Raw genomic sequence first — 25,267 nt, 5'->3', positions numbered from 1 at the left:
CCGTTATCGACCGTCATAGATGGTGGTCGTTCGGTCTTAAACTTCATGTCTTGGTTTGCCTCGACCCTCTGAGTTCGAATTTGGTGGTTGTTTCACCGGAAAATGTCCCAAAACCCATTAATCTCAACTAAAACATTTCGGCTTCCTCACTTTTGATCTCTAATTTGTGGACTTCAGAGCAAGTTCCGACAAAATAGAGGTTGAATTCAGACTTAGGGTGTCGAGGTGAAACGATCCATGAAATTTGGGACCGAACGACCACTATCTACGACAGTCGAAGGCGGTCAACGATGGCGTCTGATAACCTTCTATTTTCATTGTATATTTTAAATTATTTTTATATTAAATAATAAAAATAAAAATATCACCTCATACGAAAATATTCAAAACATGAGTAATTTGAAAGTTCAGTGAGCAAATTAGAAAAATTAAAAATACAGTGAATAGAATAGAAGAGAATAAAATTCAATGAGGAATGGTGTAATTTACCCTTAAGATTTTCATGTTGCTCCAAGGTTTAGTCATTTGAGTTTGATAGTAAGTTTCTTTATGTTAAACTGTTTTGATTAATTATTTTTCACTGCATCATATTAAAATTCGATTTTAAATTATTTTAAGTTCGATTTATTTTAAATTTATATATATTTAAATTATTTTTCACTACAAGTGAGTTTAAGGTACCAAAATATGTGCCAAAAGGTACAGATACTTGATGAAAGACCAGGGAAATTTCCTTGAGCAATTGACAGACTATAATCAAAAGCAATATTTTAGAGACACTCACTCGTTGGTTCGTACACTTTGATTATACCCAACTTTATAGTATTTACAGTATTGAACTTAAAAACTGAACATAGATTTTGTAGTTTACAATGGAAACAAATGACATAAGCTGTCATGGTGTTGAGATTTGAGACACATCCAACACCAATCAAAGCATGATATTATTGACATTATTGTTAGAAGTTAAGTTTGTTATTTTCTGTTTTAATTGTAACTAATTGTCAGTTAGTTAGTTAGTTAGATTAAAACTGTATATATACTTGTATTATATTCATTATAATACATGAGAGGTATTATCCAATTCTAGTATTTTCCAATTTCAACATGGTATCAGTTTCCAGGCTGTTCCTTCCTAGGTTCTCTGCTTGGCCCATTCCTCACTAAAACGTTCTGGCCCGTCTCCCTTCAGCAGCAGCCTCATTTCCATTCCAACAACATTCTCCTTTCGTTTCTTTCCCCAAATCATTTTTTCTTAGGGTTTATGGCGATCACAGTCAATCCAAATCACCCACTCTTCTTTCATCCTTCTGATACACCTGGTGTTCAATTGGTGTCCCTTCAACTCACTGGCGTTGAAAACTATAGTCTCTGGAGCCGTTCCATGCGCATCGCTCTTCTGGCCAAGAACAAGTTGGCTTTATCGATGGAAGTTGTCGACAAGATGATTATGATGATTTGATGCAGTCTCAATGGGAGCTTTGCAACGCTATTGTACTCTCATGGATCCTAAATTATGTCAGCCACGATCTTTCTACTGGCATCGTTTTTGCCTCGACCGTAGAATCTGTTTGGAAGGACCTTAAGGAGCGTTTTGACAAGATCGATGGTTCTAGGGTTTTTTACTTACATCGGTCAATTACTACCCTCGTTCAAGGCGACTCGTCTGTATCTGTTTACTTCACTCGTCTCAAGCTCCTGTGGGATGAGTACACTGCTCTTGTCCCCTTCACTTCTTGCGATTGTGACACTGCACAACAAAATTCAGCGCACATGGCTCAACAGCGTCTTTTTCAATTTCTGATGGGCCTCAATGAAACCTACTTTGCGATTCGGAGTCAGATCCTTATCATGAAGCCCCTTTCTACCGTCAATCAGGCGTATTCCATGATAACTCAGGAGGAATTACACCAAATCCATTTGTCTGCTACACCTCTTGAAGCTTCTGTTATGTTCACGACCACCTCCAAAGGGAATGAACGAAGGCGTTTCAATGGGACATGCGAATACTATAAGGTCAAGGGACACAGCCGTGATCGGTGTTATCGACTCATTGGTTTTCCACCAGACTTCAAGTTCAACAGAAAGAAGCCTCATCCAGTTTCCATGACAGCTAATTCTATAAACACTGTGGATGGAGAGACTGAGAATGCTTTGACGGTTTCCTCTCCTATCTCGGTTGTTCCCACCTTTACTTCTAAGCAATACAATCAGATATTGCATCTGTTGAACAAAAGCTTTACCATCAGATATTGCATCGGTTGTTCCCACCTTTATTATTATTATTATTATTATTATTATTATTATTATTATTATTATTATTATTATTATTTTAAATAATTTTTTTAAAGAAGAAACTAATTTTATTCAAAATAGGAAATATGTCAAATTACAATAAAGATTTACCATCACAATAGTAAATTAAGCACATAATTAGGAAAATTTCCAATAATCATTAAAACAAAACTAGTAACTTCAGATCACATAAGGACACCATACAAGGAAATATTAAATCTAATCAAGGAACTCGAACAAAGATATATACAAACAGATCTGATCACATCGTCAAACGAACCACAAAAGGAGATCAAACTATTGAAAAAACCACCGACAAATCGTAAATCAGACTCGAGCGATGTGAAAAGTTATCTATGAATGCAAATCGAGTATCCAAATCCAATTCGAGGGTCCAAAGCAGAGAAGATCAACAAGATATCAGAATAAGCGTCATCTTGATCAGTCGTGATAATGTCAAATCAACCCTTAGAAAAAAAAAGATAAACGAAAAAACGATCAAAGAACCGAAAAAATGCTTAAAACGTAAGAAAACATGTCATAAAGACATATATAGGCAGACTTGTTGAAAAAAATAAAGATAAAATATAGAAAAAAAAAGACCATAAAGAATATTGGAAGTCAACAACCAACATACCAACATTAAAGTTAGTGCTAATCAATAAAACCGAAAAAGAAAATAGATGAACGGCACACCAAAGAGAGAAATCTAAGATATTTTTTTCTTTTGTGAATTTATTTTAAATATTTTTTAAAATCATTATTTGATGAAGTGAACATTAGATTAATGCAAAACGTTAGTTAATGTCTGATGACATAAAATATGCTATTTATTAAAAAGTGTGCAATGGGTTGAGAAAAATAATGTATTTATTAGGGTGTGATTTAAGATAAGTGTAATTAGTTAAGGATTAAGGAATATTTAATTTGAGTAAAATAATGTTGCTTCACATCATAGGGAGTGATTAGGTAGTGTACAACCGACCGAATTAACCTTTCTCTTGCTCGGTTTGAGATTTAAAAATTTAAAAATAGGTCTAAAATTTTAATATTCTTTTTTTATAAATAATGGATATATAAATTTTTTTTTTATTTTTTTAACATATTAAATTAAATTTTATCGTTTTTTAAAATAATTAGGATGTATTTGATTCCGTACGGGACTTGGTGCATCCGTGCCTTTATTTTTGCATGGGAATATACAAATTCCAGTGCTGTTCCTCACGCTACTTTTCAGGCTGCGCGTTTCGTCACGGTCAGGGATACGGCAACAAATGCTTGCCGCTTTGATCCACAATAGATATAACAGGGGCGTATGCATTAAGCTGTTAGGGGTCAAGTGTGTTTATTATTTAAGAAAAATATGAAATTTAGTTTAATATGTTAAGAAAAAAATGAAAGAAAGTAAAAAAAATTGTATACTCATTACTTTTAATAAGAGGATATTAAAATTTTGGACTTCATTTTTATATTTCTGGATTCATCACTGAAATATAGATATACGAGTAACATAGTCACAATAATCAAATATTAAGAGGATAAAATATTTGAAGTTAAAATAATAAAAATTTATATTATAAGAGTTAATTCAAGTGGTAAGCAACTTGATATTGCTTAAGCAATGTTTCATGTTCGAATACTTGAGTATGCATAAAAATCCTTGCTGGAAGACTCACCCACTAAAACCAGGTGTGCGATTTTTGTCGAAACAATTAGTTAAGGTGAAGCCTTGGAACTAGAGGGCAACTAAAAATAAAAAATTGTTACATAATTTTAATTTTATTTAAGTTAAATTGATAAAGATCTAAAATGTTTTTAGATTAGAAATTTTACACGTGAAATTAAATTAAAATAGTATGAGGTAATCCTAATATAATATCTTTTCAGAATAATTTATTTTTATTCTCAAATTATGACTTTATTCTAAATTAGTCCCCCAAATGTTTTGAACATTTTAATTTCATTCCAAACTATAAGTATATGCTAATCATATCCCTTGTTAACAAAATCATTAGGCCAAGTTATATTTATATGTTTGAAATTTTTTTAGGCTTAAATATACAAAACGTGCCCAACGTATGTCTTTGGTTCTAGTTTAGTGCCTAAAGTTTATTTCGTTCTAGTTTGGTGCCTAATGTTTCATTCCGTTACACATTTAGGTGCTCGGGTCGTCAACGGCGTTAACTTCCACGTTAAGTGACACGTGTCACAACCTAGTGATTTTAAAAATTTATTTAAAATTAAAAAATTATATATATATATATATATATATTAAAAGAAAACACAAATTTTGAAATAAATCCAAAACTTTGAAAACCTTCATTTCAACCCCTAAACCCACACCGACCGTCGCCTTTTAACATCGACGAAGTTCCACCTGATCTCCCCTCCCCTCGACGACCAAAACCCTCATGAAATCATCATCGATTGATGATGAATCAACGTTTTATACCCTGCGAACCCTATGATGAAAATCGTGATCCCACACAATTCCGATGGATGATCGACTGTCGATCGGTCACGATTTCATGGGGGATTTGGTCGTCGAGGGGAGGGGAGGTCGGGTGGAGCTTCGTTGATGGAAAAAGCCGACAATCGACATAGATTTAAGGGTTGAAATGAAGGTTTTCAAAATTCTGGATTTATTTCAAAATTTGTGTTTTCTTTTTACAAAATATATATAATTTTAAATAATTTTTTAAAATTATTAGGTTGTGACACGTGTCACTTAACGACCAAACTTAACGGTCTGTTACGGCTTGACCCAATTTGAGTTACAGAATGAAACGTTAGACATCAAACTGGAACAAAATAAACGTGAGACACTAAACTGGAAACAAATACATATGTTGGGCACCTTTTGTATATTTAGGCCTTTTTTTATTGTATTATGGTTGAAACTAATTACATATTTGGATGTATTTGGTGATGAAATTGGAATATTCAAAAGCTTGGGGACCAATTTAGAAAAACGTTAGGGAAGAATTAAAATATTAAAAAGTTTAAAGATTAATATGACATAATGGTTATTATTTGGGGACATATGATACAAATAACTCAAAATAATAATTAAAAGCTAATAATGTTGTCATGAACATAAGCCCATGTTGACAGTAAGCTTAGTCTTCGGTCCAAAATCCACTGATCTTGAATGGGCTAAATTTAGTTCTATCTTCAGGATAATTTTTTTTGTCCAATGAGCAGAAAATGGCATAACTCCCCCAAATGAGGGTAAATTACAAATTTGACAACTGAATTTTACTCTCTTTTTTATTATGCGCATTGTGTTTTAAATCTTTTCAATTTTCTCACTAAACTTAATACATTGATTTTTTTGGTCACTTAGCCGTTTCCTCACTAACGGCATTATGACGTGGTTTTTTTTGTTGTTAACAAAGGATTGACAAAAAAATCCAATGCATAAAGTTCATTTATTAAATAGAAAATAATTTAAAGTATAGTGAGTGAACTAGGAGAGAGAGTAAAGTTCAGTGACTGAATTTGAAACTTGCCCATTAAAAATTAAAATTAAAATGTCACATAATAACGCCTCTAGTAAAGAAGCGTTGACAAAAAATCCAATCTATTAAGCTTAATGAGGAAATTGAAAAGATTCAAAGTACAGTGAGTGGAATAAGATAGAGTACAATTTAATTACCAAATTTGAACTTTACCCACCAAATAATGTTGTAGAGCTAGGTTGATAAGGTTAAAGATAAATAAAATTCGACTAGATTTGAAAAATTAATTTTTTAACTTGAAATGAATCATAATTTTATAAATTTAACTTGATTCAAAAAATTTCTACATAAAATTTGAGTTATAAAATAAGACTTGTCAACTTCACTGACTCAAAAGAATTTTACTTAACTAAACTCGACTCAATCAAATTATACCCGGATTGGTTTTAAGTCTAATTAATTAATAGGTTTTAATTAATTTGAGTTTTAAAATTTGGGTAAAATACACATTCCTCACTGAACTTACTCTATCTCCTATTTTACTCACTATACTTTCAGTGTTTTTTAATTTACTCATTGAACTTTGAAATTACTCGTGTTTTATTCACTCTGAATTATTTTATTATTATTTTTGTATGATGTTACATTTCTTATTATTATTCAACATAAAAATAATTTAAAATATAAAATAAAAACATAAGGTGGTCGGATGCCACTACCAACCGTTATCGACCGTCGTAGATGGTGGTCGTTCGGTCCTAAATTTCATGTCTTGGTTTGCCTCGACCCTCTGAGTTCGAATCTGGTGGTTGTTTCACCGGAAAATGTCCCAAAACCCATTAATCTCAACTAAAACATTTCAGCTTCTTCACTTTCGATCTCTAATTTATGGATTTCGGAGCAAGTTCCGACAAAATAGAGGTTGAATTCAGACTTAGGGTGTCGAGGCGAAACCATCCATGAAATTTGGGACCGAACGACAACCATCTAAGATAGTCGAAGGCGGTCAACGATGGCGATTGATAACCTTCTATTTACATTGTATATTTTAAATTATTTTTATATTAAATAATAATAATAAAATATCACCTTATACGAAAATATTCAAAACATGAGTAATTTGAAAGTTCAGTGAGCAAATTAGAAAAATTGAAAATACAGTGAATAAAATATAAGAGAATAAAATTTAATGAGGAATGGTGTAATTTACCCTTAAGATTTTCATGTTGCTCCAAGGTTTAGTCATTTGAGTTTGATAGTAAGTTTCTTTAGGTTAAACTGTTTTGATTAATTATTTTTCACTGCATCATATTAAAATTTGATTTTAAATTATTTTAAGTTCGATTTATTTTAAATTTATATATTTTTAAATTATTTTTCACTGCAAGTGAGTTTAAGGTACCAAAATATGTGCCAAAAGGTACAGATACTTGATGAAAGACCAGGGAAATTTCCTTGAGCAATTGACAGACTATAATCAAAAGCAATATTTTAGAGCCACTCACTCGTTGGTTCGTACACTTTGATTATACCCAACTTTATAGTATTTACAGTATTGAACTGAAAAACTGAACATAGATTTTGTAGTTTACAATGGAAACAAATGACATAAGCTGTCATGGTGTTGAGATTTGAGACACATCCAACACCAATCAAAGCATGATATTATTGACATTATTGTTAGAAGTTTTTTTATTTTCTGTTTTAATTGTAACTAATTGTAAAATTGTATATATACTTGTATTATATTCATTCCAATACATGAGAGGTATTATCCAATTCTAGTATTTTCCAATTTCAACATGGTATCAGTTTCCAGACCGTTCCTTCCTGGGTTCTCTACTTGACCCATTCCTCACTAAAACGTTCTGGCCCGTCTCCCTTCAGTAGCAGCCTCATTTCTATTCCAACAACATTCTCCTTTCGTTTCTTTCCCCAAATCATTTTTTCTTAGGGTTTATGGCGATCACAGTCGATCCAAATCACCCACTTTTCTTGCATCCTTCTGATACACCTGGTGTTCAATTGGTGTCCCTTTAACTCACTGGCGTTGAAAACTATAGTCTCTGGAGCCATTCCATGTGCATCGCTCTTCTGGCCAAGAACAAGCTTGGCTTTATCGATGGAAGCTGTCGACGTGATGATTATGATGATTTGATGCAGTCTAAATGGGAGCGTTGCAACGCTCTTGTACTCTCATGGATCCTAAATTATGTCAGCCATGATCTTTCTGCTGGCATCGTTTTTGCCTCAACCGTAGAATATGTTTGGAAGGACCTCAAGGAGCGCTTTGACAAGATCGATGGTTCTAGGGTTTTTTACTTACATCGGTCGATTGCTACCCTCATTCAAGGTGACTCGTCTGTATCTATTTACTTCACTCGTCTCAAGCTCCTGTGGGATGAGTACACTGCTCTTGTCCCATTCACTTCTTGCGATTGTGACGTTGCACAAAAAAATTCAACGCACATGGCTCAACAACGTCTTTTTCAATTTCTGATGGGCCTCAATGAAACCTACTCTGTGATTCGGAGTTAGATCCTTATCATGAAGCCCCTTCCTACCGTCAATCAGGCGTATTCCATGATAACTCATGAGGAATTACATCGAATCCAGTTGTCTGCTACACCTCTTGAAGCTTCTGTTATGTTCACGGCCACCTCCAAAGGGAATGAACGAAGGCATTTCAATAGGACATGCGAATACTGTAAGGTCAAGAGACACAGCCGTGATCGGTGTTATCGACTCATTGGTTTTCTACCAAACTTCAAGTTCAACAGAAAGAAGCCTCCTCCAGTTTCCATGACAGCTAATTCTGTAAACACTGTGGATGGAGAGACTGAGAATGCTTTGACGGTTTCCTCTCCTGTCTCGATTGTTCCCACCTTTACTTCTGAGCAATACAATCAGATATTGCATCTGCTGAACAAAAGCTCAGCCGTAGATTCCAGTGTGAATCTTGCAGGTATTGTTGCTTGTCTTGCAGGTATTGTTGCTTGTAATTTACCTGCTTCCAGTAATGCTTGTGTTCGTTGGATTGTTGATACTGGTGCTACTGACCATATTTTGTCTGATTTTAGGGGTTTATAATTTCCCATTTTATGTTCTGACCATCGTTATGTTCATCTTCCTAATGGTCAAACTGAACTTGTGTCTCATATAGGGTCTCATAGGTTAACATCTGATCTGTTTTTGTCTAATGTTTTGTTTGTTCCCAGTTTTGCTCACAATTTACTTTCTGTTTCTTGGCTTGTCAAAGATCATGCCTGTATTTTTTCATTTCATCCTGACATTAGCATCTTGCAGGATCCTTACAGTGGCATGATCAAGGGGATTGGTAGAAGGCTTAATGGCCTTTATATTTTTTAGTCTACTAAAGGAGCTACTGGTTTGACTTCTAATTCTTTGATTGGTTCTGGGGTTAATTCTTGTGTTCATCATGTACCTGCTGGTTCTGATTTCAATAAAACTAGTCTTTGGCATGCTAGATTTGGGCATGCTTTTACTTCTGCTATGAAAAAATTGTCCTATTATATTTATGATAAATTTGATATAAAGTCTATTCATACTTGCAATGTGTGTCCTTTAGCAAAACAGACCAGATTACCATTTTCTCTCAGTACTACTAGGTCATCAAAACCTTTTGAATTAATTCATATAGATTTATGGGGTCCTTATAGGACATCTACTCATAGTGGTCATAGGTATTTCTTGACTATTGTTGATGATTGCACTAGAATGACTTGGGTTTATCTCTTAAGGCTTAAAAACAATGATGTTTTGTTTCTCAAACAGTTTCTCTCATTTACCTCCACTTAATTTGCTTATGTTATTAAAATAGTTATAAGTGACAATGGTACATAATTTTTCAATTCTTATTGCTCTCATTTTTTCTCTTCTCTTGGTATTTTGCATCAAAGTTCTTGTGTTCAAACCCCACAGCAAAATGGAGTTGCATAAAGAAAACATAGACATCTTTTAGAAGTGGCTAGGGCTTTACGTTTTCATTCAAAAGTGCCTATTAAATTATGGGGTGAATGTGTGTTGACAACTTGTTTCCTTATAAACAGACTTCCTTCTTATGTTTTGCAATGGAAAACACCTTATGAAATTCTTTATCACAAACCTCCTGATATGTCTATTCTGAAAGTTTTTGGTTGTTTATGTTATGCCACTGTTCCTAAACAAACTGATAATTTTGCTCCTAGAGCTTTACCTTTTGTTTTCATGGGATACTCTAACACTTAAAAGGGCTATCTCTTGTTTGATCTTACCTCTAAGAATTTTTTTTGTCAATAGGGATGTTATTTTTCATGAACATGTATTTCCTTTTCACTTTCCCGTTCAGAGTGATTCTTTCTTTTCTTCTACTCATTTTGTTCCTTATTCTGAATTTTTAGACCTTTCTTTTGGGCAACAACTTGTTCCTACTGTTTCATCTAATTCTCCTTCCAGTTTTGAATCTAGGCAATCATCACAACAACTAGAAACTCCTATAGGTCCAGTAGCTCCAGTCTTGGTTAGGAAATCTACTAGGGTTCCTAAACAACCTCAATGGTTGACTGATTTTATTTGTAATTTTGTTTCCACTTCCAATTATCCCATTTCATATTTTATTTCCTATAAGCATCTTCCATTTGGTACACAATCTTTTGTTTCTTCTATTTCACAATCTGTTGAACCAACATCCTATCATGAGACAATTCAACATCCAGAATGGGTACATGCTATGAAAGATGAAATTCTTGCCCTTGAAACATATAAAACTTGGTTAGTTGTATCCTTTCCTCCTGGAAAAGTTCCTATTGGTTGCAAATGGGTTTATAGGATTAAATACAATGTTGCTGGTACTATAGAAAGATTTAAGGCCCGATTGGTGGCCAAAGGCTATAGTCAGAAAGAGGGTGTAGATTACGTGGATACCTTCTCACCAGTGGTTAAATTGGTCACTTTTCGTTTTCTCCTTGACATTGCTTCTGTATTTGATTGGCCTCTGTTTCAGCTTGATGCGTATAATGCTTTTTACAAGGAGATTTGTCTGAGGAAGTGTATATGGAACTTCCTCCTGGTTTTTGTAGTCAGGGGAATAATATGGTATGTAGACTGCAAAAATCTCTTTATGGTTTGAAACAAGCATCTAGGCAGTGGAATTTGAAGTTAACTGAGGCTCTTTTAGGGGCTGGTTATGAACAAAGTAAGTTTGATTATTCTTTTTTCACAATCAGAAATGATAAGAAGATTTTAGTTTTTTTTATTTATGTTTGTTGAAAACATTTTGATATTTCGATATAACAAATTAAGTTAAATGAATTTTAAGATTTTTCAAAAAGATTTTCTAAGTATATTCGAATATCAAAATATTACTCCAAATATTTCAAATGTCATTTTCAATCCTTACTCAAGTGTAAAATTAAGTTTTAATCTTAAAATAATTTCAAAACAATTTTACAAAATATTTCGAACTATTTCAAAGCCAAAAATTCCAAATTGCTGAGAGGGAACCGATTCCCCCCCAAGGGGGTACCGATTCCCCCCTGAATGGTTTGGCTCCGAGAAAAACAAAATGCTCGGAGGGAACCGATTCCCCCCCAAGGGGGTACCGATTCCCCCTATTTAACGGTCGAAATATTTGAATTTTACACTTAGGGAACCAATTCCCTATGAGGGGGAACCGATTCCCCCCATGCTCCAAGTAGAAATATTAATTATTTTCACACTTAAACGTCTCCAATAACTTCATTAATGATCCCCAACGTTCAGAAGTGATTCAAGGTGTATTTAAACAAGCTTAGAAGCCATTGATCAATAACAAGAAACAACAAGCAACTAGAATCAAGAGAGAATCAAAGAGAAAGCATCAAACCTCAAGTTTGAGCATTTCAAGCCTATTTTTCATTCAATATTTATTTTTCTTTCAATAACACTACTTGTACTCAATTGTATTCATTCTTGAGTGTTCTTTTCTTTATTCTAGAATTGTGCAAACAATCTACCTTGTGAGGATTTCCTTGTAAGTTTGCAAATTTGTATTGTTCTCTTTGGGAGAAAGTGTTCTTAAGAATTTGGGGTATAATTCTTTAGGGTTTGTAAGGTTACTCTTTGTCCTCAAAAGAAAGACAAATTAGTGAATTTGTGGAAAATCCTTAGTGTGGATAGCTAAGGTAGTGGACGTAGACTTTGGTTGAGAAAGTCGAACCACTCTAAATCGCTGTGCAATTACTTTCAATTTTCTGCAAAAGCTTCCACCAAATTTTTAATTGCCAATTCACCCCCCTCTTGGTCGATTCCGTCAATCAATTAACTCAACAATTGACATCAAAGCTTGACTCATTTGAAGGTTTAACCACCTTTTGAGTAGATCCGGGAAGAGTTAAATCGATAAAGATAGCGTCCACTTCCGGTTCATTCTCCATGGAAGAATCCAGACCAATTGACGTGCCTCCACACTTCAATTGAACAAATTATCGTCGTTGGAAGAAGCTTATGATGATATTTATCCAAGCATTTGATATGGAAGCTTGGATGATGATCGAGAAAGGATATTCTTCTCCTACAGAGAAGACAAAGAAGTGGAGTGATCAAGAACAGAAGAAATCTCAACAAAATACAAAAGCTATGCACATGTTGTGTTGTGCAATTGATCCTAATGCATATAAAGGAGTTTCTTCTTGTTCAAATGCCAAGGAAATGTGGGATAAGCTTGAGGGGATCTATAGAGACAAGGAAGAAGAAGAACCAATAAAAGTGATGTCTCTATTAGCTCTCACAGAGCCAAAGGTATCTTCTAACTCAAATATATCAAATTCAAAATCTTTTAATGAGTTACAAGATGCTTATGATAAATTATTTTCGGAGTTTGAGACCATGAACTCCAAATACAATAAATTGATTTCTAAATTTATTGCTAAAAATGATCTTCTTTTGAAAGCTAAAACAGACTTGGAAAATCAAAATGAAATGTTGAGAAAGGAGTTAGAGCTTTCAAAAATAAAATCTGAAAACTTTGAAAAAGAAATTTTCAAATTAAACAAACTTCTTCTAGAAATGAAAATGAATTTTGAAAATCAAAATGAAATCTTGAAGAAAGATTTAGAACTCTCAAAAATGAAATTTAAAAGTATTGAAAAGAAAATTTCAATTTGAAAGATAAGCTTGAATGTTTAACAAGAGAAAAATAGATCATTCTAAATAATTCATCTAGTTCAATAATGACAATATGTTCACATTGTCATTATCATGGTCATAAGGAACGTACTTTTCCTTTAAAGAAAGGAAAACAATTTAAAAGTAGACAAGTATGGGTTCCAAAAAGAACAAGAGGCATTTAAAGGAAAACGATTTAAAATTAGACAAATATGGGTTCCAAAAGAAACAAGAGGCATTTAAAGGAAAACGATTTAAAATTAGACAAGTATGGGTTCCAAAAGGAACAAGAGGCATTGAAACTAATGTTCAAGGATCCAAAGCAATTTGGATACCAAAATCTACTTAAATGTCTCTTGTAGGTGTGTGAGAGCAATGGCGATAAAGATGATGATATTCAAGATGCTCTAGCCACACATAAAAAGGGAATGGGTAACCTCTAAACTTAATGTTTTTATTATTTGGTTGCTCATTTAGTTTATGCATGCATGAGGTTTTAAAATGTTGAATTATGTTTTATCTCATGTATGTTGAAAATATTGTATGATGAACATGGTAAATTTTGGTAATGTTTTATAAACTCTAGTTCATCATATTAATTTTTGGTCAAAATTGTTTTTAAAATGTAATTGATATCTCTTTAACAATTGATATCAATTTTTCAAGAACTTTGGTTTTGCAAAATTTTGACCTGAAAATTTTCTTAATGTTTATGCATAGATTTTTTGTTTAAATATTATAAAGTTTTAATGCATAACATTTTCAAAAACTTTATACATGTGCTCTTAATCTCTATAATCAACATTGCATAATGTTTTATATGTAAATGGGTTAAAAGCATAATCTTTTGAAAAATAAATTTGATAAAAGATACAATGTTTTATTTTAAATGATTGCAAAATTGATTGACATTGCATATATTTTCGATTATGCTTGTTGGTCATAAAATAGGGATATATACATGATGCATTTAGATTTTATTTATATGACTATTTTGTGCCTAGTTGCTAGGGATGAGCATGATAACTTGTTATGGCATAGGAGACGAGGACATGCTAGTATGAGTGTTTTACAACAGTTAGTTCAAGGAGAATTGGTTCAAGGGCTGCCTAAACTAAAATTTGATAATGATAAAATTTGTGATGCTTGTGCTAAAGGAAAACAAAAGTGAATTTCTTTTAAATCTATTAATGATGTATCAACTAGTAGAGTATTGCAACTGATCCATTTAGATCTTTTTGGGCCATCTAGAACTACTAGCTTGGGTAGAAAACAATATGCATTTGTCTTGGTAGATGACTATTCTAGATATACTTGGGTTCTATTCTTAAGTACTAAATATGAAGCATTAGAAAAATTCATCACGTTTTCAAAAATAATCCAAAATGAAAAAGGTTACTCTATAACTAGTGTTAGGAGTGATCATGAAACTGAATTTGAAGATCTTGGATTTACTGAGTTTTGTAATTCTAATGGTATTAGCCATAATTTTTCAGCACCTAGAACTCCTCAACAAAATGGAGTTTTTGAGAGGAAAATTGAACTTTAGAAGAAATGGCTAGAACCATGCTTTGTGAAAACAATTTGCCAAAATATTTTTGGGCGGAAGCTACAAATACCGCTTGTTATGTTATAAATCGAGTAATGATTAGGCCTATTTTAAAGAAAACTCCATATGAACTTTTCAAAAATAAAAAGCCTAACATTAGTTATTTTCATCCTTTTGGATGTAAGTGTTTTGTTTTAAACAACGGTAAAGATAATCTTGGCAAATTTGATGCTAAAAGTGATGAAGGAATTTTTCTGGGTTATTCCTTAAATTCTAAAGCTTATCGAGTATTTAATAAAAGAACTTTGGTTATAGAAGAGTCTATACATGTTGTTTTCGATGATAACCTCCTTCCGAGGAAGGATTCTTGTGTGAATGATGATGTAGGTATTATAAATACAAATGACTTTAGACATGACATTGGATAACCATCATCAAAGGAAGAAACGAAAAATGAGGAAACTCATGATCCTCTCGAGAATCCAACCATTGAAGAAAGGGAAGTCTCTTTCCCAAGGGAATACAACTATGTCAAGGATGGTGAGATTATAGGTGATCCATCCAAAGGGGTAATAACTCGATCTTCTCTTAGAAATATATGTAATTATGTTGCATTTATCTCATGCATTGAGCCTAAGAATATTAAAGAAGCATTAAATGATGAACATTGGATTATGGCTATGCAAGAAGAGTTAAATCAATTTGACAGAAGTAAAGTATGGACATTAGTTGAAAGGCCTAGTAATAAATCTAATGTAGGTACTAGATGGGTATTTAGGAATAAGATTGATGAGAGTGGTAATATAGTGAGAAACAAGGCTAGACTTGTTGCTCAAGGCTATACTCAAGAAGAAGACATAGACTATGATGAAACATATGCTCCCGTAGCTAGGATGGAAGTAATTAGAATGTTATTAGCATTTGCATGTTTTCATGAATTTAAATTATATCAAATGGATGTTAAAAGTGCATTTTTAAATGGTTTTATAAAGGAAGAGGCGTATGTGGAACAACCTCCTAGTTTTGAAGATTTAAAATTTCCAAATCATGTTCTTAAATTGACAAAAACACTTTATGGTTTAAAACAAGCTCCAAGAGCTTGGTATGAAAGATTGTCAAACTTTTTAATTGAAAAAGGTTTTTCAAAAGGGAAGGTTGACACTACATTGTTTTTAAAGCATAAAGGTAAAGATTTATTAGTAGTTCAAATTTATGTTGATGATATAATATTTGGTTCTACTAATGATGTTCTTTGCCAAGAATTTTCTAAGCTAATGCAAAATGAATTCGAAATGAGCATGATGGGGGAGCTCTCATTTTTCTTGGGACTCCAAATCAAGCAAAAAAAAGATGACATCTTCATCAATCAAGCTAAGTACGTCAAAGATATGCTCAAGAAGTTTGGACTGGAAAATGGCAAACCTTACACTCCAATGAGCTCTTTAACAAAGCTTGACTTAGATGAAGGAGGTAAATGTGTAGATGTTAAAATATATAGGTCAATGATTGGATCTTTACTTTATCTAACTACAAGTAGACCGGACATTATGTTTAGTGTTTACTTATGTGCTAGATTTCAATCATGCCCTAAGGAATCACATTTACTAGCTGTTAAGAGAATCTTTAGATACCTTAAGGACACTCCTAGTTTAGGACTTTGGTATCCTAGAGACTCTAGCTTTAGCTTGCATGCCTTTTCTGATGCGGATTATGGAGGATGCAAATTAGATAAGAAAAGCACCTCCGGTACTTTCCAATTCCTTATAAATATGTAAATTTCTTGGTTTTCTAAGAAACAAAATTGTGTTGCATTATCTATCACTGAAGCGGAATACATTTCAGTTGGTAGTTGTTGTGCACAAGTTTTATGGATGAAACAATAACTTTTTGATTATGGAATTGAAGTAGGTACTATTCCTATCAAGTGTGACAATACTAGTGCTATTTGTCTCACTAAAAATCCCATCCAACACTCTAGAACTAAGCACATTGAAATAAGACATCACTTCATTAGAGACCATGTCACTAAGGAAGATGTAGTTCTAGAATTTGTTGATACTTTGCATCAATTAGTGGATATCTTTACAAAACCTTTAGACAAGGAAAGCTTTTGGACACTTAGGAGAGAATTAGGTTTGACCAACCTATCTTCACTTAGTGTTTAAAATAATTTTAGCACTTTTAAAGAATAAATGAAAAAAATGCTTATAATAGTAATTTCTGATTACATTTATTGCTTTTAGTTAGGGGGAGTTTATGATTTTTGGTGAAAATTAACTTTATGTTCAAATAATTTTTAATGATAAATTTGATTGATTGAACATGATTAATTTTCAAAATATGAGTTGCCAATACCACTAGAGAAAATTAATTTAGCATTTTGAGTATTTAAAAATCAGATTTTAGCATTTTAGTACAGAGGGAATCGATACCCCCTTGAAGGGGAACCGATTCCCCCCCCCCACAGGGGAATCGATACCCCCTGAGGGTTCTGGTTTTATCGGGCAGAACCCTTATGTTTTGCTCAAAACCCTTTTCTCTTCTTTCTTCACGCAAATAACTCTCTCAATCTCTCAAATCTCCATTTTTCCTCAAAACAACATTTTTAATCGAAATTCTCTTCAAATATCATCTCCTAAACCTGTTGGAATCATTAAAATCGTGCAAACTTTATCTAATCTCTCTCAAATCCGAAATTCTTCAAGGTATTTTTTCTAAAACTACTATTTCATCAATTTTTGAACATAGAACTAGTTTTAATTAGTTCTAGGTCAAACTTTAGATCGGGCATTGATTGTTTAGTTATTAGAAACTAGATTTTACAACTAATTTAAACAAAAACACAAGAATTTTCCAAAATAAAAAAATGTTTTTCAAATTATTGTGTTTTGATTGAATTATGTTGTTGTTATGAAAACTATACATATATTGATTTTCAAAACCTTATTTTTCAATAAGTTTTTCAAAAACTTTGCCCATTAGGATTGGTATAGAGAACCTTGAAATATTGAGGACTCAATTGAGTTTTGGGATTGATTATTTTGCATACATATGTTTTTAAAATTGCAGGTTATCTTTCCATTCCGATTATCTTAAATCATGTCTCATAAACGTTCTAGGGGCCTCCTCTAGTCGTTCTAGCCAACCTCCAAACTCACCTCCAAATCCTCCACTTATCCCACAAATTCCTATTCCTAATCCTGATGATCCAAACATGACTATTCGCAATTCTTGTTTCAATGAACCCGGTCGTAAACAAAATCTCTACTATAGGTTTTGTCAATACTTTGAGTCCTACAAAATCTGGGAAGAATGTATCACATCTCTTCAAGCCATGCTAGACATCAATTTTCGTCATCTTCCTACTCTTCATGAGTGGAAATTTGACAAACCCTTCGAGCTTGAACCAATTGTCTACCATCAACTTGTTCGTATCTTCTACTCTAATGCTGTTTGCATTAAAAACCGAGAGAAAACCTTAACCATAGGAATCTGTTCCTATCTTCTAGGACGATTCTTTCATCTTGACTCGGAATCCATTGACAAATCATTAGGATTAGATAATGAAGGGTTAGATAATAAAGGGTTAGATAATGAAAAACTTACGGTAGGATCTCAGTATAAGCGAAGGGATAGTGCAAGTGTTCTAGACCTTCTTGACCATTTTTTTCACCTAATGATCTCTTGGGGGTTTCGACCATCCGGGGGCCGTTACTCTACTCTTCGCGCCTTATATCTATTTTGGCTTCATTGTGTCCAAAATAATCACAAAATTAACCTTCCACATATTATTTTTGTTGAACTTGTCGAAACCGTAAATCTTGTTCCCAATAAGAAATTGTGTTCTTCTTTAGTTTACGGTTGTATTCTTAGTAATCTGTTTAAAAAGGTTGGGCTTTGAGTTGGTCTTGATGCTTCCTTTCCCCTCAAAAACCAAATCAATCTATTCTCTTTAATTAAATCAGGATGGAAGATCAATGAAGAAACTGGTCACAGCCAGAGGATAAAATGCCACCATACTTTCAATCCTTTATGGAGACATTCGATTTCCGATATGCTTCCATAGATTCTCGCTTCACTTCCATAGAATCTCATTTATCCACAATGGGAGCTCAACAATTGGAAATTCTCCAGGAGATGCGCACAAACAACGCTTCTATAAATGAACGCATTGATGCACTCTCACATGAGATGGCTGCTATGCGAGCTCATTTTCCTCCTCCTGATCCTCCTACGGATGCTTGATTTTGTGTTATGCTTTAGTACTTTGAACTTAAAGCTTATTGTTTCAACATTTTGAATGTTTTTGGATTGTTTTTACTTTGGTTGTTGGATATTTGAATTAATTTGATGAATTATGGATGTTTGAACTTATATTTCTATATATTTTGTTTGGTTAAATTTATTATTGCATCATTTACATCAATTAGATATATGACCAATTTTGCCATGTCACATTGTTTATGAATATTGATTATGAAGCTAATGGCTAACGTTTCTCTTGATTTTGTTCTTAGCAGCTTAAGCTATATCTATTATAATCAATTGGCTAAGTACTTTTCAAAACCTTGTTTACAATTCTTTTAAAAAAAATCTTTTTGATTTAACAAAAAGGGGGATAAATATGTTAAAAGTGAGAAGTGTTAGAGTAAGGGGGAGTAATTTCAAACTTGATTTCAAAATCTTAAAATTACTAAAATGTTTTGTTATATCAAAAAGGGGGAGATTGTTGAAAACATTTTGATATTTCGATATAACAAATTAAGTTAAATGAATTTTAAGATTTTCCAAAAAGATTTTCTAAGTATATTCGATATAATTATTCGAATATCAAAATATTACTCCAAATCATTCAAATGTCATTTTTAATCCTTAATCAAGTGTAAAATTAAGTTTTAATCTTAAAATAATTTCAAAACAATTTTACAAAATATTTTGAACTATTTCAAAGCCAAAAATTCCAGATTGCTTAGAGGGAACCGATTCCCCCCTGAATGGTTTGGCTCCAAGAAAAACAGAATGCTCGGAGGGAATCGATTCCCCCCCAAGGGGGTACCGATTCCCCCTGTTTAACGGTCGAAATATTTGAATTTTACACTTAGGGAACCGATTCCCGATGAGGGGGAACTGATTCCCCCCACTCTCCAAGCAGAAATATTAATTGTTTTCACACTTAAACGGCTCCAATAACTTCATTAATGATCCCCAACGTTCAGAAGTGATTCAAGGTGTATTTAAACAAGCTCAGAAGCCATTGATCAATAACTAGAATCAAGAGAGAATCAAAGAGAAAGCATCAAACCTCAAGTTTAAGCATTTCAAGCCTATTTTTCATTCAATATTTATTTTGCTTTCAAGAACACTACTTGTACTCAATTGTATTCATTCTTGAGTGTTCTTTTCTTTGTTCTAGAATTGTGCAAACAATCTACCTTGTGAAGATTTCCTTGTAAGTTTGCAAATTTGTATTGTTCTCTTTGGGAGAGAGTGTTCTCAAGAATTTGGGGTATAATTCTTTAGGGTTTGTAAGGTTACTCTTTATCCTCAAAAGAAAGACAAATTAGTGAATTTGTGGAAAATCCTTAGTGTGGATAGCTAAGGTAGTGGACTTAGACTTTGGTTGAGAAAGTCGAACCACTCTAAATCGTTGTGCAATTACTTTCAATTTTCTGCAAAAGCTTCCACCAAATTTTTAATTGCCAATTCACCCCCCTCTTGGCCGATTCCGTCAATCGATTAACTCAACAATGTTGATGATTTGTTGATCACTGGCAATGATAATTGTTTGATTGATGATTTGAAGAATCTTTTAAACAAGAAGTTTAAAATGAAACATCTTGGTGAATTGGAGTATTTTTTGGGTCTTGAGATTATGAGATCAAAAGAAGGGATTTTAGTTAATCAGCGCAAATATGCTCTTGAGTTGATTGAGGAAACAAGAGTGAGTGGTTCAAAACCAGCAAAAACACCCCTTGAACAGAACATTAGGTTTACTACTATAGAATATGATAAGCTATGCACAACATGGAATAATGAAGTTGATGAATTGTTAGCTGACAAGAGTGTTTATCAGATGCTTATTGGAAGACTCATTTACCTCACACATACCAGACCTGATATAACCTTTGTTGTACATCACTTGAGCCAATTTATGCAACAGCCTAAGGAATCTCATTTGCTTTATGCTTTTAGAATAGTGAGGTACATTAAAAAGAATCCATGTCAAGGGATATTGATGGGTTCGAACAGCAGTAGTGAACTTGAAGCATACTGTGATTCAGATTGGGTTGCGTGTCTTATCACAAGAAGGCTTGTCTCTGGTTTTTGCATCAAGTTTGGAAATTCACTGATTTCATGGAAATGTAAGAAGCAAAATATCATAGCCAGATCATCTACTGAAGCAGAATATAGAAGCATGGTTGTTACATCAGCAGAATTGACTTGGTTAAATGGTTTAGCCAACGAGCTTGGGTTGGAAAGAAAATATCCGATCAAGCTATATTGTGATAACAAGGCTGCTCTTCAGATTGCAGCAAATCCAGTTTATCATGAGCGCACAAAGCATATAGAGATTGACTGCCACTTTGTAAGAGAGAAAATACAAGAAGGGCTTATCAAGACAGAATTTGTGTCTTTTTCAGAGCAATTAGCATATATATTTAATAAAGCTCTAGGTGCCAACAACATGAATATCTTGTATCCAAGTTGGGTGTAAAAGATATCTTCTACCCACCAACTTGAGGAGGAGTGTTAGAAGTTAAGTTTGTTATTTTCTGTTGTAATTGTAACTAATTGTCAGTTAGTTAGTTAGTTAGTTAGATTAAAACTGTATATATACTTGTATTGTGGATATATAAAGTGTCAAGGTGAGTGCAATACATGCATGATATGGTACATAGATGTTTTATACATCGTGTACGTAGATGTTTTATACATCATCTGGAAGACTTGCGATAAATCGACCTTGTTTTATCAACATGAGATTTGATATGGAAGTTATTTTGGGTATGAAATGCCCTAATGTTTATACATGGTTAGATGTTTCCATGGATGATTTAATTGATGAATATATGCCCAAATATGTTATTGAGGTTCAGTGGTATTAATGGAATGCCATAGAGTCTAGCAGTTGCAGAATTAAGTAGTACTATAGTGTCAAATAAGATGCATAGTACAAGTCAGGTGGGTAAAACCCGACCTCAGCACTACGGTGCATTATTAGGTGAGCAATGCTCGACCTCAGCACTTTTGTACAATATTTGACTCCTATATCGGGTTCCTCATAGATTGTGAATTGTGGGCAATATTTATGGATAAAAATGATTTTATTTATATTATGTTGATTTGATTTTTGACATGGAAATTCATGCATTAATTGTGTTGCACTGTTTATTGTTTTAAATTGCCTCACTAAGTATATACTTAGTGTGTGATGATTTTCACGCGTAGGTAAAAAGCCAGTAGTGGAATAAAGAGTTCAAGTTGACATCAAGCATCAAGGAGTGTATATTAATATCAATAAGACATCCTAAGATGTAATGTTTAAATTATTAGTGACATGTAATTATTAATGTTTTATTTGCTTTGTTGAACAAATTTGGAAACAAAATGGTAATTTTATGAGTTTTGTATATAATGCTGAAATTATTGTATTAGTTACTGTAGCAGTGAATAGTAATGAACACTAACCACGTTTGTTAAAAAATTTCCAATATGTTAAAGGGGCACCGATTCCCCCTACAGAAACTGATTCCCCCACTGTTCACTGTTAACTATTCATAAATAAAAAAATCTTTTGAATCAAATTTGTAATAACGAATTATAAATTATATGTTATGATATTTTTATAATATCAATTATCATTTTTAAAGAAAATAAATTTTTAAATCACTTTTGAATTGGAAAATGTATTTAGAAATTCGGGTGGCATCTATAATTTGTATAGGTATAATTATACGGATTATGGGAGTTACAGTTACTAATTGGATTCTCACTTTTTTCAAGGTGGTGAGAAGCTTGGTTACGAGACTGTAGCTCTTGTGATCTATGATGTTATAGGGTAATCGAACTTTTCAGTTTTCACTTTTTAACTCACAAGCTATTTCAGAATTGACTTGTTTTATGAGATGCACTATATATGTATTCATTAAGTATTGGAATGATCTTGCAGCTCTTACGTTTGAGGATAATAAAGTCGAAGCAGAAGCTAGGGGAGCAGTATATCTAAAAAAATAGAGACTTTCAAATTCAACTTCAAGATATGAAGAGGATGATATGGCAGAACCAAACGCAAAATCCACCACATTAGATGATTTCTTAGGTTCATATTTTATTTATTCTAATGAACAATATTAAATTATATTATACTTTACTTTAATGTTTCTTGTTATTGGATATTTTTTTTAATATATTTTTGTTGTTAAGTATTTCAACCTAATAAATATCGTAATTAAATTTGAAGTTTGTTGTGATTGGATAATGGTACATGATGTTAAATTTGAGTAGTACATAACCAAAAATAATATTCGCCAAATCAAATAACCTCGGCAGCATTTTATGAATAAAAACGCTACTACAAGTCACGATGTTTTGCGGCATTTTACGAAAAAAAACGCCACTAATAGAGCATGCATTTGTGGCGTTTGTGATGAAACATGCCACTACATACATACCCAGTAGCAGCGTTTGAATAAAAATGTCACTATATATATGTGGAGTTTGGGTAAAAAAAACACTATATATCATGACTCTTAGCAGCATTTGCATAAAAATGCCACTATATATCATAACTAATAGCAACATTTGTATGAAAATTGCCGCTAAAGATCTCAACATTTTGCAATATTTTGTGCTCACAAACGCCACCACTTGTTGTGATGTATTTTGTAGCGGCGCTTCTTGTGGTGCTATTACTGGAGCCGAGAGAGTTTTTAGTGGCAATTAAAAACGCGGTTAAAAGCCCAAAACAAATAGTCAATAGTGCTCACAAACGCCGTGACCTGTTGTGATGTATTTGAATAATTTTATCACCCATAATCGATAGTCACTCACTCACTCATAATTCATAAACAAATAGTAATGGCATATATTCCATTACCAAGGCCATTAAAACAATATATATTCAGGGTTTGGGTTGCTTTTCAAAATAATATCGACTTCAATGTTGGAATTTTAATTCTTTCCTCGTAATAAACGTGGTGTCAAAGGTCAAAAAATTAATCGTGGATCATGCCTGTGGGATCCGACTGCTTTTACTTTCTGTTAAAAAGTTTACTTGCTATTCACAATCATGAATAGAAAACAACCCTAAAAGGATTGTAAGGAATTACAAAGTAAAATTGGCCTCAATTATTTTTATCTATAACGCCTCCACTCTTCTTCTCAAACCAGGTATGAGAGTAATTGAGTAAACAAAAATTACTGCAACCCAAACTTCAAATGAATTCGAACTCGATCTAACTCGATTTGTATTCAAATTTAGAAACATTCATTTTATAACTACCATTTCTTGGTGAAGTATTGAAGGCCAAGAAGCTATAATGAAATCAAAAACCTACATAAGAAATGTCAAACCAGATTGGCTGCATCAGGCAAACCTTGATGATGATCACTTTCTCTAGCCGACGACGGCCGACGATAATTATTTGGCCTCTTAACGCCGACATTAGCCCGGCAAATTGGACAATTATCGTGATTGTTAAGCCACAAATCGATGCAAATAGCATGGAACGAGTGCTTGCAACCATTTAACTGCTTTACTTCTTCCCCGTCGGTAAACACAGATAAACAAACCGGGCATTCATTTCCGATATCTTTGGAATGCGTCTCTTTTATGTACTTATGACCCGAAACCGGTTCCCGTAGCTCGGTCACCTCGATAGAACTTCCACGGTTGTCCCTCGGAACCTCGGCGGAGCTGTCTGGACGACGTTGACCGGAAGACCAAGGAGGGCACTTGACGGCGAAGAAGAAAGCGTAGACTATAGCTGGGATCGTTATGACGGCCATAAGGGAAAGGATGAATTCGAGTGGAGATAAATCGACGCTTCTCGGTGCATCGGGGAACGGTGGCGGTGGATTGATGGTGACTATGGTGATGTTTCCGTTTTGATCTATGGGGTATATTTGGGGTGATGAGGTGAATGGCAACGGCGGAGGTGGGCTGAGGATCATAGTACTGTTAGTGGTGTTATCAGGCTGGGGAAGTGGAGGTGGTAACGACGGAAAGAAGGACGGTAACGGTGGCGGTGGCCTGATAACAGTAGGTGGGCTCTCCATGATGAGGGGAGAAAAAAAATACGATGGTAAAAGACTAAAGTTGAGTCTGCTAGTATATGTTTTTTATTTGAGCTGATGTAATTTTTTTTAATAATTTTCAAAAGCAATAATTGAGGGGAAAATGTGGGGCTGTGGTAGGGACAAGTTTCTCCTAACATCGTGAAAGCAACGCATGTTAGTATTATTTAAATTTGTATTTACATCAAATAATAATTAAAATAAAAATTTGAATACCATTTTTGTAAGTTCTTTATGTATACTTTTCCATAGTTTATGTTTGTTTTATGATTAGGATAGGTTCATGATTATTCATTTAACAATATTTCTTTTTTAAATTTAAAGTTTAGCAAATTACATTATATGTTCGTTTATTTTGTATCGTTTTACATCGGTCCAGATAGTTAGTGTTCATTGTTTCTTTTTTATTTTTATATCACATCCTTATTTTTCTTTGTTTTTTAGTTTTTACTAACTCTATCCTTATTTCACACTTTTATATGCCTTTTGACATATTTTCCTTTTTTATCGATATTTTTTTAAA

At 33.3% G+C, this 25,267-nt stretch overlaps 1 protein-coding gene across 1 annotated transcript; it reads right to left on the bottom strand.

Annotated features, from left to right (window-relative positions):
• Positions 1-23,965: 23,965 nt before the first annotated feature.
• On the bottom strand, positions 23,966-24,768 carry LOC120124067 (RING-H2 finger protein ATL33-like). The gene has a single exon (XM_039142825.1). It carries the CDS (start codon positions 24,724-24,726, stop codon positions 24,016-24,018), a length of 711 nt encoding a protein of 236 aa, XP_038998756.1. The 5' UTR covers positions 24,727-24,768; the 3' UTR covers positions 23,966-24,015.
• Positions 24,769-25,267: the final 499 nt, after the last annotated feature.

Source organism: Hibiscus syriacus, unplaced genomic scaffold (genome assembly GCF_006381635.1).
Source record: "Hibiscus syriacus cultivar Baekdansim isolate YM2019G1 unplaced genomic scaffold, ASM638163v2 tig00110410_pilon, whole genome shotgun sequence".
Lineage (NCBI taxonomy): Eukaryota > Viridiplantae > Streptophyta > Magnoliopsida > Malvales > Malvaceae > Hibiscus > Hibiscus syriacus.
Note: the sequence above shows the minus strand (reverse complement) of the source record. Positions and strands in the feature narration are given on the sequence as shown.

Coding starts and splice junctions, on each gene's coding strand:
- LOC120124067 (XM_039142825.1), bottom strand. CDS start 24,726: ATGGAGAGCCCACCTACTGTTATCAGGCCACCGCCACCGTTACCGTCC.